A 15713-nucleotide genomic window follows, 5' to 3' on the forward strand; every position below is an offset into this window, starting at 1 on the left:
CCTGTCAAAGGTGGGAGACCCACCGCAATCGGCAGAGCACCTGAGACACCCAGATGGACGGGAAGGTCCCTACTACCCCCATCAGGCATCTGAACAAGCACAGAGACACTCAAAACCCACAGCACGTGGACTTTACCAGAAACAGCAGCCTCAGGTCCAAAACCAGCAGCCTAAGACCTAGTGCGCCCGATAATAAATTGCAGCCAAATATTCTCTCCCCTGCAATTACCCTCCACCTTAGACTATAACAGCGGTATAACCCCAGTGGTCAGATAGGCAATTGCGTAAACAAGCTTATATCATATACAATAATCTACATGTCTATTGCTTCATAAATGTGACTACTAACTGACATCACATGTATGTTTTAGCTAGTTTCAGCAAGTACAACACATTGTCTTATAGTGATGTTCTCTCACACCATAAGCATCATACACAACAAAGTGGTAGTTAGTCAGCTATGTTAAGCATGTACTAAATATGTTCCTACCCTTACGTCTCCCCTTACTTATAAAACATTATGCACGTAAAACTGTGCAAAGTCTTAGCTATGCCAAAGTTTGTTTTCTACTTAACTAAAAATGTGCAAAGTCTTAGATATGCCAAAGATTGCTTCTGAATTGCTCACACTCGCTATTGTGGTGCTGCAAGCACGTTTGTACTCACGTGCACGAACAAAAATAAAGAATTAAAAAAAAAAAATGTTAAACCTTAGAAAACAATCCTGGCACCATAACCACTAGAGTGATTGCCATGCACATACAAGTCTAAAGTCCCCAATGTTTCATTGGACATAACACATTAGCTTTAACTGGGATGCTGGATTACATGTAAAGTAGATGGTATTTTTTGAAGAGTCTCTTAATATAAACAGGAACATTAAAATACATATATGTATTTTTATTGTGATAGTGTTTGAAATAACTACAACAAGACAAACAGATGCAGAGCCATCCACTGTCTAGGAACGAATGGAACATCAGTGTGAGGAGGAACTGAACAGCGCAGTGTTCGTGCCAGGCCGGAAGCCGTTTTGCTGCGCACTTCAGCTAAAGCAGCGTGTTACTGTGAGCCCCGGAAGTTGTGTGGACACAGGGCTGGCTGCACGCTTTTACATTTCGTGGCTACGAGTTAACCGGACCGGAGTGCCAACATGTCTGCATCTTTCAGAAAAGCACTTAAGTCCAAGCAAAAAAAACACCAAGAGCGGTCCCAGGTGAGGACGGGCGTGCCATGAGCCTTATTAGAAGCAGCCATTCAGTTACAGGCAGGGCTTGGAGAAAGCATGAGTTTTAATAGCACTGCCATACAGTGAGAAGGTGGACATTTTAATTAATAATCTCGTATAATTATTAAATCAACTTCATACCAAGTTAGTAGAGGTCCCATCTTCCCTTAAATAATAATAATGCCTATGTAAAGTCATCGTGCTGATTAATTTTTCACAAGTGCCATCACTTACAGGTATCACTGACAAGTACCTCCTGCGATCTACATTTTGATGGATATAGATTTGAAGTTTCCATATATTTTCCTTCTACCTGCCCCTATATGGTCAACCAAGATGTACATACTAGCTTGTCCTCTATATTATCAGAGATTTACACATCTTTGGCTTATTTGGGTCCTCCCATTTTTTTTATTTTTTTAAAATCACAGTAAATTTACTGGGGATTGGAAACAGACTAGGAAAATGAGAGCTAAATCCTATATTATTGAACAAGACATTACACACTCTCCCGGTTATGGGAAATTTTCATTTGTAATCTGTGCTGTTCTGTTCTTTGTAAAATGTAATGCTGTCTAGGGCTCATGAAATGCGTATCAATATCCTAACTTATCTGTTATGTATCATAGATTTGGAAAATGCAGTACAAACTTGCAGAATAATTCTGTTACACACATTATAAATATATACGGAGTTACTTGTGAAAAAAAAAAACAACAACCTTAAAAGCCCCCAATCATTTTAGTGGTTTACTTCAATTTATTTAATATGCTTATTTCTTATGCATTGTCTCAGCTGTATTCTTTCACATAGACCTTTTCTATTTGATGGATATTATTTTATTGTAAACATTTATCACCCTGGTTGAAATTGACTCTCGGATCTTCCAGACATTGAGCAAACCAGAGATACTGAACTGTAACAGTTCAGGTCAGAATTTGGCAATTTACTAAACAGATGTACCAAACTGCTTTTATACTGGCAAATATCCATAGTTTTTTCCCATGCTGTGTAAATGCGCACTCAGCTTGGGAGAACTCTGCAAAAAGACCTGTGCCCAAAACTGTGAGTAAACTGATCATCTTATTAAGCACTTCTACTCATATATTGAACTGTGGCTGCTGGCTGAATTGCTGTATCTCTTATCCCCTGGACATGATTGATTAAGCCTCTACCTGGTATGGAAATGGTCTACCTGACTACTTCTGCTTGTATTGTACTAGCAGGCGCCAGATGAACTGCTGAGGTCACATTGACCCCATGAGGTTTCATTCACTGTTAACCAGTTAGCTACGTCTGATGCTTTTTTTGTTTTGTTTTGTGAAACGGTGTAATTAATTTTATTGTGTTCTCCTTTAGCCTGGCTTCAGAAAAAATTTGGGACTCTTGGAAAAGAAGAAAGATTATAAGCTTCGAGCTGAGTGAGTCAACTTTTTTTTTTTTTTTTTTCCTGTTCATTATTAAATAAACCCACTCCTGTTGAGATCTGTAGTTATGATGATCAACTTGCCATATTGTTGCACATCAAGGAACTGTGCTCTGCAATAGTTTTGAGAGGCAAATGTTGATCACCATTCCATCCAAGATACAATTATGCATTCATTTAGTTCTGTGTAAATTTAAATCATTACAGTTGATCCACACATTATTATAAGTGCATCCCTCATCATAAGTTTACATAAAGAGTAAAAATGTACTGTACATTTTGAAAATGTGTTAAAATTACATTTTATTAACCTTCCATTTTTGTGTTAACCACCACATGATATTCTTACACATTCCATAGTACTTCGATTGTATTTATGCACTAGCTCAAGTACATTGTAGATCTTCATTTGTCTATCATTTTGTATTCAAACATATGTTGAAGTACACTGGTGATAGAGCTCATAGCGTTCATAATTGCCAAGAGTGTAGTGTGAAGATGACCCTTCCAGATCCTTTAAAGGGATTCTATAGTGTTAGAAATACAAATCTGCATTCCTATACATATAGTGCCATCTGCCCCCCAGCACATAAAGGGTTAAAAATCCTTTTGTCACTTACCCGATTCCAGGGCCGATGGCACTCCCCCCCACTCTGACGGGTGGACCTAACATGCATACTCAGCAAGCACCACTAGTGCATTAGGTCCTCCCCATAGGAAAGCATAGGCTCATTGATTTCCTATGGGGTTTTTAGTGACACTGGATGTCCTCATGCAGAGCATGAGGATGTGAGCATCATTTAACGGAGTCGAACTCTGTTAGAATCCAGGAAAAGCCTCTAGTGGCTGTCTTATACAGTCACTAGAGGCAGTCTTAATACTGCAATGTTTTACATTGCCGGAGTAAAAGGGAGAAGGACACACTGCATCCAGACCATTTCAATGAGAAGAAGTGGTCTGGGTGCCTGTAGTGTCCCTTTAAGTCAATCAGGAGCAGTCTGTTGCTGAATATTTTCTTCTTCTGAGCAAGAAATGCAATATACATTGACCTTAAATGTTCGCTAAAGTTACCCATGTAACATCATCTCAATGAAATGGCAGTGGTCCTGTCCTTCTAGTGTTTACATTGCAACGTTAAATCCTTCTCTAGTGGCTGTCATTTTGACAGCCACTGGAGGTGCTTCTGTGGCACTGACTGTGTAAAACTTGGTCAAGTGACGCGGAAGCCTCCATAAGAAAGTATTAATTGTAAAAGCATTAATTTGCTGCCTATGCACATTGGGTCCTTTTTAAAGGAGCATTGGATTGGACATCGCTGGAGGAGGCCATGCCTCCCCTGTGTCCCTGTGATGTTGTGGGAGGCAGAGAGGTAAGGGACACTGGGGGATTTTCTGCACTGGGAAAAGGTAATTAAAACTTTGAATGTATTTTATATGGTACTGTTTTTAAATAAGGACAGGAACACAAAGGCATTAGGAATTTGTTTGTATTCCTAATGCTTTAGTGTGCCTTTAAATTAACTTAAGGACAGGGCTTCTCAAACCATTCCTCAATGGCCATCTCAATTCTACAAATTATGAATTACCCAGCTATGCTGTAATGGAGGTATAGATAAACTAGGGCAGCTGCTGGTGCTTAAAGACCGACATGAATATTATATTAAACTGAGCCAGAAGTGCATTGAGAATCTCTGATCTGCTTAACCTCAAGATTTAGTTCAGCTAGTTGCAAGATAAACTTTTTTAATGTTTCAAAACAGAGACTATCGGAAGAAAAGAAATACACTCAATGCCTTGCGTAAGAAAGCACTCGAGAAGAATCCAGATGAATTCTATTTTAAAATGACATCATCAAAACTCCAGGTAAGTTATCCTTGGTAAACTCATGTATTACAGGTAAGAGCTTTACCCGGTGGCAGGATATATATGTAAAGTAAAGCTTCACCTATACGTTATGTACAATATGATATCCATTGTATATTGTTTTTATTGCTTCTGCTGTTTTATCATTGTGTCAGTTATGTTTTGTGCATTAGAAACTTAGGTTTCAGTGAGCTGGGGAGAGTCTTCCTTCAAAGCACTGGAGAAATTTATCAAAGTGATCAGAAGTATTAAAAGTGGGGCTATCACCATGGAAACCAGCTCACACATTGCATTAGTAACTCCTTCACTGATCATCTCCTCTAATGAGCATGGCTGGGTTTAGTGTTATGCTTTACTGTACCTGTCGGGCACCACCGTCCTTCATCTGGTCCTTTTCATCTTCTGGCACTTCAGCTGCCATGAGCTATTATCCGCTCTGTACTCTCTCGCGTACTTGTGAGAATACAGCATTGAGGTCTATTGAAAATCCCACAAGACTGTGGGATCCTCCATAGAAAGCGCTCTTTTTTTCCCTACAGACATTAATGGTGATGGCTGGGGGAAAGCTCACAAAAGGTAATTCCACTATTTGTTAAGTGGGGGAGAAATACCGAGACAAAGTGGTCCCTATTTTGTCAGTTCTTTTGACTGGGTTGGCATTTGTATACATCTTTTGTTATACATAAGAAAATTAAATGCTATGTGTATACCATCTTTGTAGCAGTATGGGTTTTGTGTCTTGCATGCTGATATTACTTCAAATAAAATCTTTAAAACAATGACATTGTTTAAAAAAACAACACAACAACAACAAACCCTCCTAAAACACCACAGGTTTTTATACTCACTAGTATTAAATGTTAATAGAATCAGGCTCTGGGATGCTTACCCCACTATTCATATTATTGTGCTACCCTGTGTTGCCACATTTTTCAGGGGGTCATTCTTGAATAATATAGGGCTGGTACATCTGTGTAATATATTGGAAGAATATGGTGTAGTGTATATATTGGAGTCTTTACTCTTCGTTGTTAGAGTTGAGTTGAATCACAATAACAGGTAAATTGTTCAATCTCCCAAGACTATTTTATAGTTAACCTTTAGTTTGGCTGTGTTTGTTTATTACACATTTGCAAAGAATGTAGTTCTGAATGTATGTTTGCTTGTTGATTTCTGTAAAGGATGGCATCCATGTGATAAAACAGCAGACAGAAGAAACTACAGATGAACAGTTAAAGGTGATGAGGACACAAGACTTAAAGTATGTGGAAATGAAGAGAGTTTCAGAAGCCAAGGTTAGTTATCTTAGGGAATGGATTGTGGTATCCCCCTTCTTTGAAGGATATTGTTGATGATTAATGTAATGTGCTTGTGAGTCATTTACATGATATTTAGGTAACTGGGGAAAGAAGTACATTTATATTGCTCATTCTGTTTAAAATACAGGCCTCATACTTAGTAACCTTACTGGTGAATGGTACAATGTAATCTATATTGTGTATATTAACCCCTTAAGGACACATGACGTGTGTGACACGTCATGATTCCATTTTATTCCAGAAGTTTGGTCCTTAAGGGGTTAAACACATTACATTGAGTGAAGTGCTTATTGTCCATTAGAATAATGCAATTGTTTTATATTAACAAAGTGGCACAACGCTTTCTTTTTCACTTTTTTTTTTTTTTTTTTAAATATATTTATATGTTTAGACAAGGATAGTAAAACAAATGTAAAAAATTATAGACTAGTGCTAAGAGTTCTTGGGCATATAAACCATAGGCAGTGAAAACACTCTATGCCCCAACAAGGTATAAGCAAATAGTACAGAAACCGGTTGCACCAGTTAAAAGCAAACTAATTGAACAAAACATTGAATTAATAAATCGCTAAAAATAAATAATTTACAGAGTATAATCCACATTTTCTTCTAGTGGCCTGAGTTCGTAAATCATTTTTTTTTTTTTTTTTTAAGTTTTATTTTGTCCTCATTGGGTGTATATGTGGATAAAAGAGAGTTTTGGTATTTGGTACACTGGATGGATAACAGACTACAAAGTGCGTAAGTGCCCACTAGGCTAATTACCTTAAAAAAAAAAATGAGTGTTTTCCTGGCACTATAGTGCTCCTTAAATATAAAGCTGGGCACTTTTTATATATTTTTTGACACTATATATGCTGTATTTACAATATTGCACATTTGGATTTTACGCTTGTCACTTCCTGTTCCATTGTGACCTTACCTACAGCTATATCCACTAGTGGGGATAATACAGCTACACGCTAACACTACTAGAGGTTGTATAAAGGTTCTGACACGAGAGTGGACACTTATGCACTTTGTCTGTTTGCCATCCAGTTTACCAAATACCATACTAATAGTTCTATCTTTTTTTTTTTTATGCTCATTTGCTCCCAATGGGGACAAAATAAATTGCATAACTCAGGCGACTAGAAGAAAATTTGAACTCTTCTCTGTATATAATTTGTTCTTTTTATTAACTTCTTATTTAATATTTTGTTCTATTTGTTTTTAACTAGCGCTCTGTCATTTTTGGAATCTTTGTATATTTTGTAAAGACATGACATACCTGCATTTGGTGTGTGACAAACACATACCAGTACACAAACTTTGTCATATGCTTTTTAGATCTTTTTTTTTGTCAAAGTAGTTAGGATCATCTTCCCTTCATATATTGAGGTTTCCGTAAATATCTTACTAAAACTTGCTGTGCACCATGTCACTAACATGGTCACCATGGTTATTTATTTTACTTATTACTGGCATTTATAAAGTGCCAACTTAAGCCAAGTAATATTAAAACTGGTTTTGCAATACTAATGGATAGAGGTAATCACAAAATATTGGAAAATGTAAAAACAGTCAAGCAACCTATGCTGGACACTTGAGTTCAATTAGAGTAAACTATAGGCACAAAAACAACCTTAGTAGAATGAAGTCATTTTGGTGTACAGATCAAGCCCCTGCAATCTCACTGCTCACCTCCGTGCATGTGACTTGCATAGCCTTCTTAAATCCTTTTTTTCATTGCAGGCTGTGTGAGCCACAGCAAGGAGATGCAGCTAGTGCTGTCTGGACAGAAACAAAAATGATTTAACACCTAAATGGCAGCGAATTGAACAGTGAAACTGCATGGATATAATCTACATGATCACTGAGGGACATGCTTTCTAATTACAGAAAATAGAACGTCTGAAATCTGAGCTACACCTCCTGGATGCTGAAGGAAGTCAGAAAAACAAACATACATTCTTCTGTGACACCAAGAAAGAAGGTAGGAAGCAGAGCTAGATGCTATTTTTGTGAATCTATTTTAATGTTTCATTGTGCGCATCGATTATTTTCTTACACTAGTTGAAGCAGACAGTCTGTTATTGAGGATTGGGTTGGCTGCAGTCTAATGTTGTTGGGCATTGAAATCTGCTCAAATCTAAATTAATGCTATCTTGAATATAAAAGGAAAATGAAGATTTATTTTTGTATTTGGTAGTATAGGAGGCAAGATCACTGGTATATGAGAGAATATGGTATCTTGTATGTCCACACAAGTTTGTTTTTAAACGAAAATACTATGAAACTTATTAATAAGCCCTGCTACAACCCGTTACCATCTGTAGTCACTGAATTGGTTGGATAAAGACCATCTATGTGCTTTGGATCACACGTCATGTCTGAGTTACTTGGTAAATAACCCCAAAATGTTGTAAATGCTAATAATCATTTTAAAGGACCACTTAAGGCACCCAGACATTATCTGAATTAAGTGCCCAGGGTGCAGTGACCTTGTAGTTTTAACCCTGCAATGCAAAACACTGCAGTTCTATAGAAACATCAATGTTTCCGAGTAAAGTGGCACTTTCGCGTTGGGAACTGTCAAGCGCTGTCATCAATCAAATGATGTTCATAGAGGATTTAATAAAAAAAATCTATATTAAAGGGAAGCATCAAAATGAGTATGTGTCTGTGTTGGTTACTGAAAAAAATCTGTCCTGTCATCTGTAGGATGGAATATATTTGCTGTCCAACTTCTTGGTTAGCTTTATAAATATAATAAATGCAGTGTGTTATTTCATTGTACTAAATCTATATATATATATATATATATATATATATATATATATATATATATATATAAATTTATTTTTTTTTTTTTTTTTTCTTTAGTACAGAAATTTGACTTGGCTACACATCTGAACACCGCACCGGAGTTGGTTAATAGAGTGTACAATAGACCTACCATAGACACATTAAAAAAGAAGACCATAATAGGAGCTGCTCATGCTGGACAATTAAAGGTGTGTTTTTATTCTGTTTGGGTAGTAATGTAAACCTGAAGAAATTATACAGAACTACTGATAATATTCTCTTGGTTACTTTTGAAAGATTCGGTTTTGCTTGGGCAGGAGAGCAGGATGAGGATTGAATTACATACATGAGGGTAGTGGGGGAGTAAGTTACCTACTTGCTAGTGAGCAGCACATGGTTTTTTATACAAGCTCCCTGTTTTAAAAATGACCTGCAATAACATGGATCTGAAGGACTGAAACACTTGCTCCTTAAAATTGGCCACATTAATCATGTGCAAGGGCCATGTATGTGTTGCTTACATTAATAATGTCAATTGTTCCATGAGAGTCTGTATGGTGGGCCTAAAAAACCAAAATGCACAACATTTTGAAATGTGCACCCCCTGCATCCTAACCTAGTGCTAGAAGAAAGTGTGTGAGTGCCTTATGTGGTATGATCAATTAGGCACGTATGACTAAGTGGTTAAGGATTATCAGGATTTTTTTGTTTTTGAGCTATGTTCTAAATGCTAGATAAAGAAACTAGCAAGGGGTAAGACCCATGTGGGATATGTTACAGTGAATTTAAACTGTATGATTTTTATTTTGCTAAATTTAGAGCAGTTTGAATCATTATTTTCTACAGAGAACCAATAATATCTGTTGGCTTGTGTGGGAGTCACGAGTAGAAGTTGTAACTTTTTTTTTTTTTATTTTTGTTTTTTATATTCCATGTAAAAGAAACTGAGGAAACAAAGAAAACAACAGTATGAAATCCTGAATCAGCGAATTGAGCGAGAGAAGAAACTGTTTGTCATCTCTCAGAAAATCCAAACACGCAAAGATCTTCTGGTAAGAAACATAGGCTGAGGTGGCAATGAAAAGCAGCATTGGAAAAGGTTTTACACCAGCCCTATCATATTTTGCACCACTATAGTATGTACATAATACAGCTGGGAAGAAAAACTTAAATTGAAAAAGATTTTTCAAATATGAACGAGTGCACACATGGGTTTACCGAATGCATCCAACATTTCAAATCCTTTACCTTGACTTGTTTTGGTATGTCTGTTAATGCTACACGAATGACTGGCTCTCGGAGAATATCTATCTATCTAAAATTTTGTTGGAGATATGCAGGTGGTGCATAATAGTATTATATATATTTTATGCGCATGTATTATAAACATGTTGTACCCCCAAATTATGCTCATATATTAATACGTGTGTGTGTGTATATCAATCTATAGATTGATTTTTATCTTCACATTCAATGGTCCGTGTAAAAACTGCATACTCTGACACTGCTCAATCCTATTAACACTCTTGCCTTACAAACGGCACGGGCAAGCACTTTCCTTTTTGTCTCCTCATACAAGTGTCAACCACAAGGATATGATGTATGCCTATGGCTTTTTAGCTCTGTGTATTTTGATGAGTAACTGCCTACCTCTGCTCTGTGTCTAGCCATCACTTTCAGGTACATTTCTTTAAAAATATAATAATAATATTTCACCGCAGCCAGTTGATTCCAGACTACAACTGCCCACTGGAAAATGTCCTGTTTTTTTGTGGTTGGCCAATTTGGAAAGTTTCGGTTGTGATTGCAACTTTTTTTCCTGTACAGAGAAAAGGGCGCTAACCTACAGTGGCAAGAAATCGTCCGTGATCCTTTCAGAAATTACTGCATACTGTCTTAACATTTGGTTTGATGTTCATCTAAGTTACAGTTATCTGCAAATGCAATATATTTTAACGAATAACACACATGATTCCATTGTTCTTGTAAATTATTCAATATATCATTCAAACATTCACAGTGTAGGCTGGAAAAGGTATTTGAAACCCTAGGCTAATGACTTGAACAAAAGCTAATTAGAGTTGGAAATTGGCAAACCTGGTGTTCGGTTAATGAAATGAGATTGGAAATGTGTGTCAGAGCTTCTTTGACTTATAAAAAGCAGGGAAACATTTTGAGTTTTCTATTCACAAAAAGCATCTGTTGATGTAAACCATGCATCGCAAAAAAGATCTCCCCGAAGAATCAAGAATCGTTTTATTGCATAAAGCCAGAAATGGTTACACAATTCTCTGAAAGAGTTTAGACACTCTTCTGTCCGCTGTTAGATAAATTGTCTATAAATGGAGACGATAAGTGGCTGCTCTCCCTAGAAGTGGCCGTCCAGTCAACTCAAAGGACACGCCGCACAATTTTCAATGAGGTAAATTAAATTAAAAAAAACAAACACCTTAGAATGACAGCTTAAGACATGGGAACTGGTTAAAATCTCTGTTCATGAGTCTACCGTATGGAAAACATTCAACAGCCGTGGTGTCCATACCAGGACACCACTAAGAATGTCACTGTTTTCCAGGAAAAAGAAATCATTGGTGCGCACCTAAATGTTTGCTAAAGACCGCCTTGACACTCCACAATGCTACTGGGAAAATGTTTTGTGGACTTATAAAACGAAGATTGAGAGGGGGGGGGGGGGGAGAGAAGAAACAAGCAGCACTATATATAAAGTAAGAAGGGTACCACATGGCAACATGCGAACAACGGTTGATTTGGGGGTGCTTTGCTGCTTCAGAGCCTGGACCTCTAGCTGTCATTGAAGGAAATTTAATTCCCAAGTTTACAGGATAATATCAGGGTGGCTGTGCGCCACTTTGTACTCAGAAGTTGGGTGATGCAGCAGGACAGTGATCCTAAACATTGACGTCAATCTGCTGCAGAATGACTTCAATAAAGAAAATCTGCATTCGGAGTGGTCAGTCAGAGCCCAGAGATTAATTCCATAGCGTTGCAGTGGAATGACCTCAAGAGAGCTGGTCACACTAGACATCCTGAGAAATCCTTGAAGCAGGTTTGTAAGGAAGAGTGGTCCAATATTCCTTGTGAATGTTGTGCAGGTCTAATCCGCAACTACCGGAAATGGTTGGTTGAGATTATTGCTGCCAAAGAAGGATCAACTAGATATTGAATCCAAGTATTCACAGCGCTGCGAATGTTTCATGTGATGTGTTCAATAAACACATGGAAGATTAGAATTGTGTGTGTATTGCTAGCTTAAGCAAATTGTGTCTTTCTAATTTTGTGCGAGATGATATTTTATGACCAATCCAAGAAGAAAATCAACCAGTCCATAGGTTTCACGTACTTTATTTATTTTTTTGCCACTGTAAGATGATTTTTAATTTTATTTTTTTGTGATGTGACTGAGGATAGTGAAGAAATCTGACAGTCTGTTGGGTATGATGATGTAATATCAGTCTTTTTTGACCAAGGAATATTTGTGGTTATGCCAGCTATTTTTAATATCCACACTACTGTTTTCAAATCATGATTATATTTAGGTTTTGATAAGAAAATGAATGCATTGGTTAAAATGTAGCACTGTTAATGATTGGTTTATGTATTTGATTCCTAGTTCAGCTGCTGGCAACACTAGCTATAAACATACAACAAATACATTTCTTTATGTACACCACATTTCTCAGTGCTGAACAATCGAAAAGTATAATGCCTGACATTGAAACAGATGGTGTCATGTGTCCTGCTTATTTTCTATGTAGAAGTGTTTTTGTTGGCTGTTTGTACAGAAGGATGTGTTTTTTTTTTATTGCAGATAGAGTGCTCTCCTAAATTTTTATTTGATTGTGTTCTGGTCCATGATTTGAATTCTAGCTGAATTGTCAATGTTGGCTTGATAAATTCAGACCTGTCAGCTCACAGACCTCTGTAATCTATCCTGCGCACTCCTGACATTGAGTGAGTAAGGGTGCATGTTGGGAATACCAGTTGCTCATCTGATTCATCAGTGAGCACAGGATGGCGAGGAACTGATTACTGAAGTCTGCGATCCGCTGGAGGTGCGAACATTACATTTCCTGCTCAGGCCCTGTCCACCTTAGTAGCAGCCCTGCCTTCTGCTGGTTAGCTGGTCTAAAAGCCTAGAAAAACTGGCATCGGGCAATAGGATTTCCTCATCCCATATATGTACACGATTTAAGGGAAATAGACTATTTGTAGGGTGTAGCAATGGCATTGTCATCTGCTATATAGGTCAGAAAACTGGCTGTGGTTTAAAACTCTTGGTGCTTTTCTACAGCATTATTAAAGGAGGAAGCGAGTGCATGAACGTTTTTTTTTTGTTTTGTTTTTTTAATTCATATTGTTTTATGAATTTTTATTTATTTTTTTTCTATCTGTACCTGGTAAATATTTCTAGTGGATAGTGCCCCATTAAGTATTCACTGAGCTTCGTTAGTGAATATAATTTGAGAGGTACCCCACAAGCTAGAATTTGGCTTGTAACTGTCATAGGGCAATAAAATTTGCACCATTGTGAATGGTTGCAATGTCTATACTAATAGCCTGAGAAAAAATGGGACAAGCTTTGCACCTTGCTGTGCAACATGACTTAGAAAGATAGTGTGACGGACCGCCTGGCACTGTGATCGAGTGCCTCCACCAATCGATGCTCCAAGTGCTCACCGAGGAATTCCAGCACTGTAGACCCCATTTCCAGCGATGCAGCTGCGCCGAGGTCTTGCTGTCCTTTACCCCCCCCCCCTGGACACAAGACCAGGATCCAGCTTCCAGTGGGCAGACCTCTCCTACTCCCAGAAAGCGTAGCAGGAACAGCTCTTATAAGAGCTAGTGGTTATAATTCCTGGGGAGTATAGTGATATAGCAATCCCCAGGATAGATACAGCCGTTTCCCCCACACATGAGATGAGACTCTAGGTTGAGGGTAAGCAGGAACTCCATTTTGATGGTGCCACACTGGCCTTTTATGGAAGTTTCCCAACAAGGGTGACACCCAGATGGACCTTGTTGGGCACAGGCACAGAGTGAATAAACCAATAAAAACAGTCATACAGTGGGACACTCCCATACACAAACAATAGAATCCCTCCTCTGTGCTTGGAAGATAATCTAATCAGGAAATGTACTAATCTAACCCAATTATCTCCAAGCACAGAAAAACATACAACTTTATGAAACCCCAAAAAGTACTTTAAAAACACATAAAACCCCATAAAAGTTACATCCCCCTGACAGCCCTGATCCGGGTAAACAATATATCCAAAAATCACCCAGGTTCAGGAATTTCCTGGAAGTCATAGTGTTGACCGACCGTGCACATGGTCCTATGCCCAAAACAGTTCCAGGGAAATCAGTGCCAACAGTCAGTCAAGTTTGGTAGTCTTTTACAGGTTTCCCTGCAGGTCCTATAGTCTGTGGGCAGGAGGCTGGCAAGCGGGCCCCTCCAAGTACAAGTGGCGAGGTTACTTTCGCCACAGATAGGATATCATGTTTATTTGTTTTATATTTTTGTTTTTTCATCATTTTGTGCTTCTTTCAAAAAAAAAAAAAAAAATTACTGGTAACGATCATTTCTACTTTCTTCTCCTAGGACAAAAGACAGAAGGTGAAGGTAAAGAAAGAAACTGTGGATTCCCCAGCCATTTATAAGTTTAAAATGGAGCGCAAAAGATAATAGCAGCAGGGAAAACCACTGATCATCTCCATTGTCGAAGCCACTTGAAATGAATTGTTTTATTTTGCCGTACTGTCTTCACACCCCTCTGTCTATCAGCTGCCTAGTAAAAACGCAAGGACTTCTAACAACCTGCATTCCTACAATGGAGATTAAAAAACAAAACAAAAAAAACTGTTTAAAAAAGTAACATACTATAACGCCCTCGGAGGGGGTTACCACAGAACTAAAAACTATGATTTGTGAATATTTTGGGAACAGTTCACTTTGCATTGCAACTTCACGTTTATACTTTGGAAATTAGGTGTGGGTTGTTCAATCCAAAACAAGCTCTTTCATTTGAATACAATGACTGCATACGTGCAAGGCATTAAATATTTTTTCCCCAATTTCTTCATTCATGAGTACTGGGTGCAAACATAAAGTGTATATTCTGTTCCAAGGCTGCTCACTGTGTAGACATCTAAATTTTTTATTTCCAACATTAATAAATTGACATGAAGCAGTTTTATGGTGTTGCATTACACACTAACATGTATGTATCTGAACTATGACACATCAAGCTGGCAGAATGAAATGATTATGAAAAAAAAGGGGAAAAAAAGGTTTAGCTCATGCAAGACTATTCTAATCTGATGTTTTTAACGCTATATCATCGTCTATATGCATAAAAAAGCCTTGACAAAAGGAGGGACTTAAATATACATGATTACAACACGGATGCTTTAACATTTTTGGTTTTACAGAGCAAAACAAACGTGAAAGTTACTAAAAAGGGCACCCCAGTTACCATAACAATCTAAATTAGGTTGTTTTGGTGCCATGAGGCCCCGTCCACATTCTTACCATAAGGGGTTAAATTGTAGGTGGTATACCGGGTTCTGAATTTGAGTTAGTGCCTCTGGGGTGCTGGTGGTTGGCTAGAAGCTGACGTTCTAACCCAATCAGTAGCTCCCCTTTGACTTTTTATTTTATTTTTATATCCTAGGTCATCCAGTAACTAACCATAAGTAATGATGATCTGTGACCGTTTGCCTGGTTCTAGCAACAATGACAAAGAACATAAAAAATACGTTGAATAGGGGTGTACTGGATTAGAAATCCTCTAGAGTGAATGGTAGTAACCAATGAGTATATTCTTTTAGACGTAATGTTTCCACAAAGATTAGATCGAAATGACCATCTGATACGTAAAGTTTGCAAATCCCTTCATATCACACATTCAGCATCAGTGTACTCAGATCATGAAAAAAAACTTGCATGAGGAGAGTGTAGCCTGTTTAAGAGCTAGTGCTAAGGGACGACCTGTCCCTTGTTCATGTCTATGCAATAAATAATTGATCGCATTTAAAGACTGGAAGGTGCCTTGATGACAAAAGTAAGA

At 37.8% G+C, this 15713-nt stretch overlaps 1 protein-coding gene across 1 annotated transcript; it reads left to right on the forward strand.

Annotated features, from left to right (window-relative positions):
- Positions 1-934: 934 nt before the first annotated feature.
- On the forward strand, positions 935-14515 carry UTP11 (UTP11 small subunit processome component). Its single transcript, XM_063444503.1, has 8 exons — positions 935-1216; positions 2588-2649; positions 4414-4516; positions 5698-5811; positions 7717-7810; positions 8701-8831; positions 9564-9674; positions 14246-14515. Exons 1-8 carry the CDS (start codon positions 1154-1156, stop codon positions 14327-14329), a joined length of 762 nt encoding a protein of 253 aa, XP_063300573.1. The 5' UTR covers positions 935-1153; the 3' UTR covers positions 14330-14515.
- The last annotated feature ends 1198 nt before the right edge of the window (positions 14516-15713 follow it).

The sequence above is a fragment of the Pelobates fuscus genome, chromosome 1 (genome assembly GCF_036172605.1).
Source record: "Pelobates fuscus isolate aPelFus1 chromosome 1, aPelFus1.pri, whole genome shotgun sequence".
NCBI classification, from domain to species: Eukaryota; Metazoa; Chordata; class Amphibia; order Anura; family Pelobatidae; genus Pelobates; species Pelobates fuscus.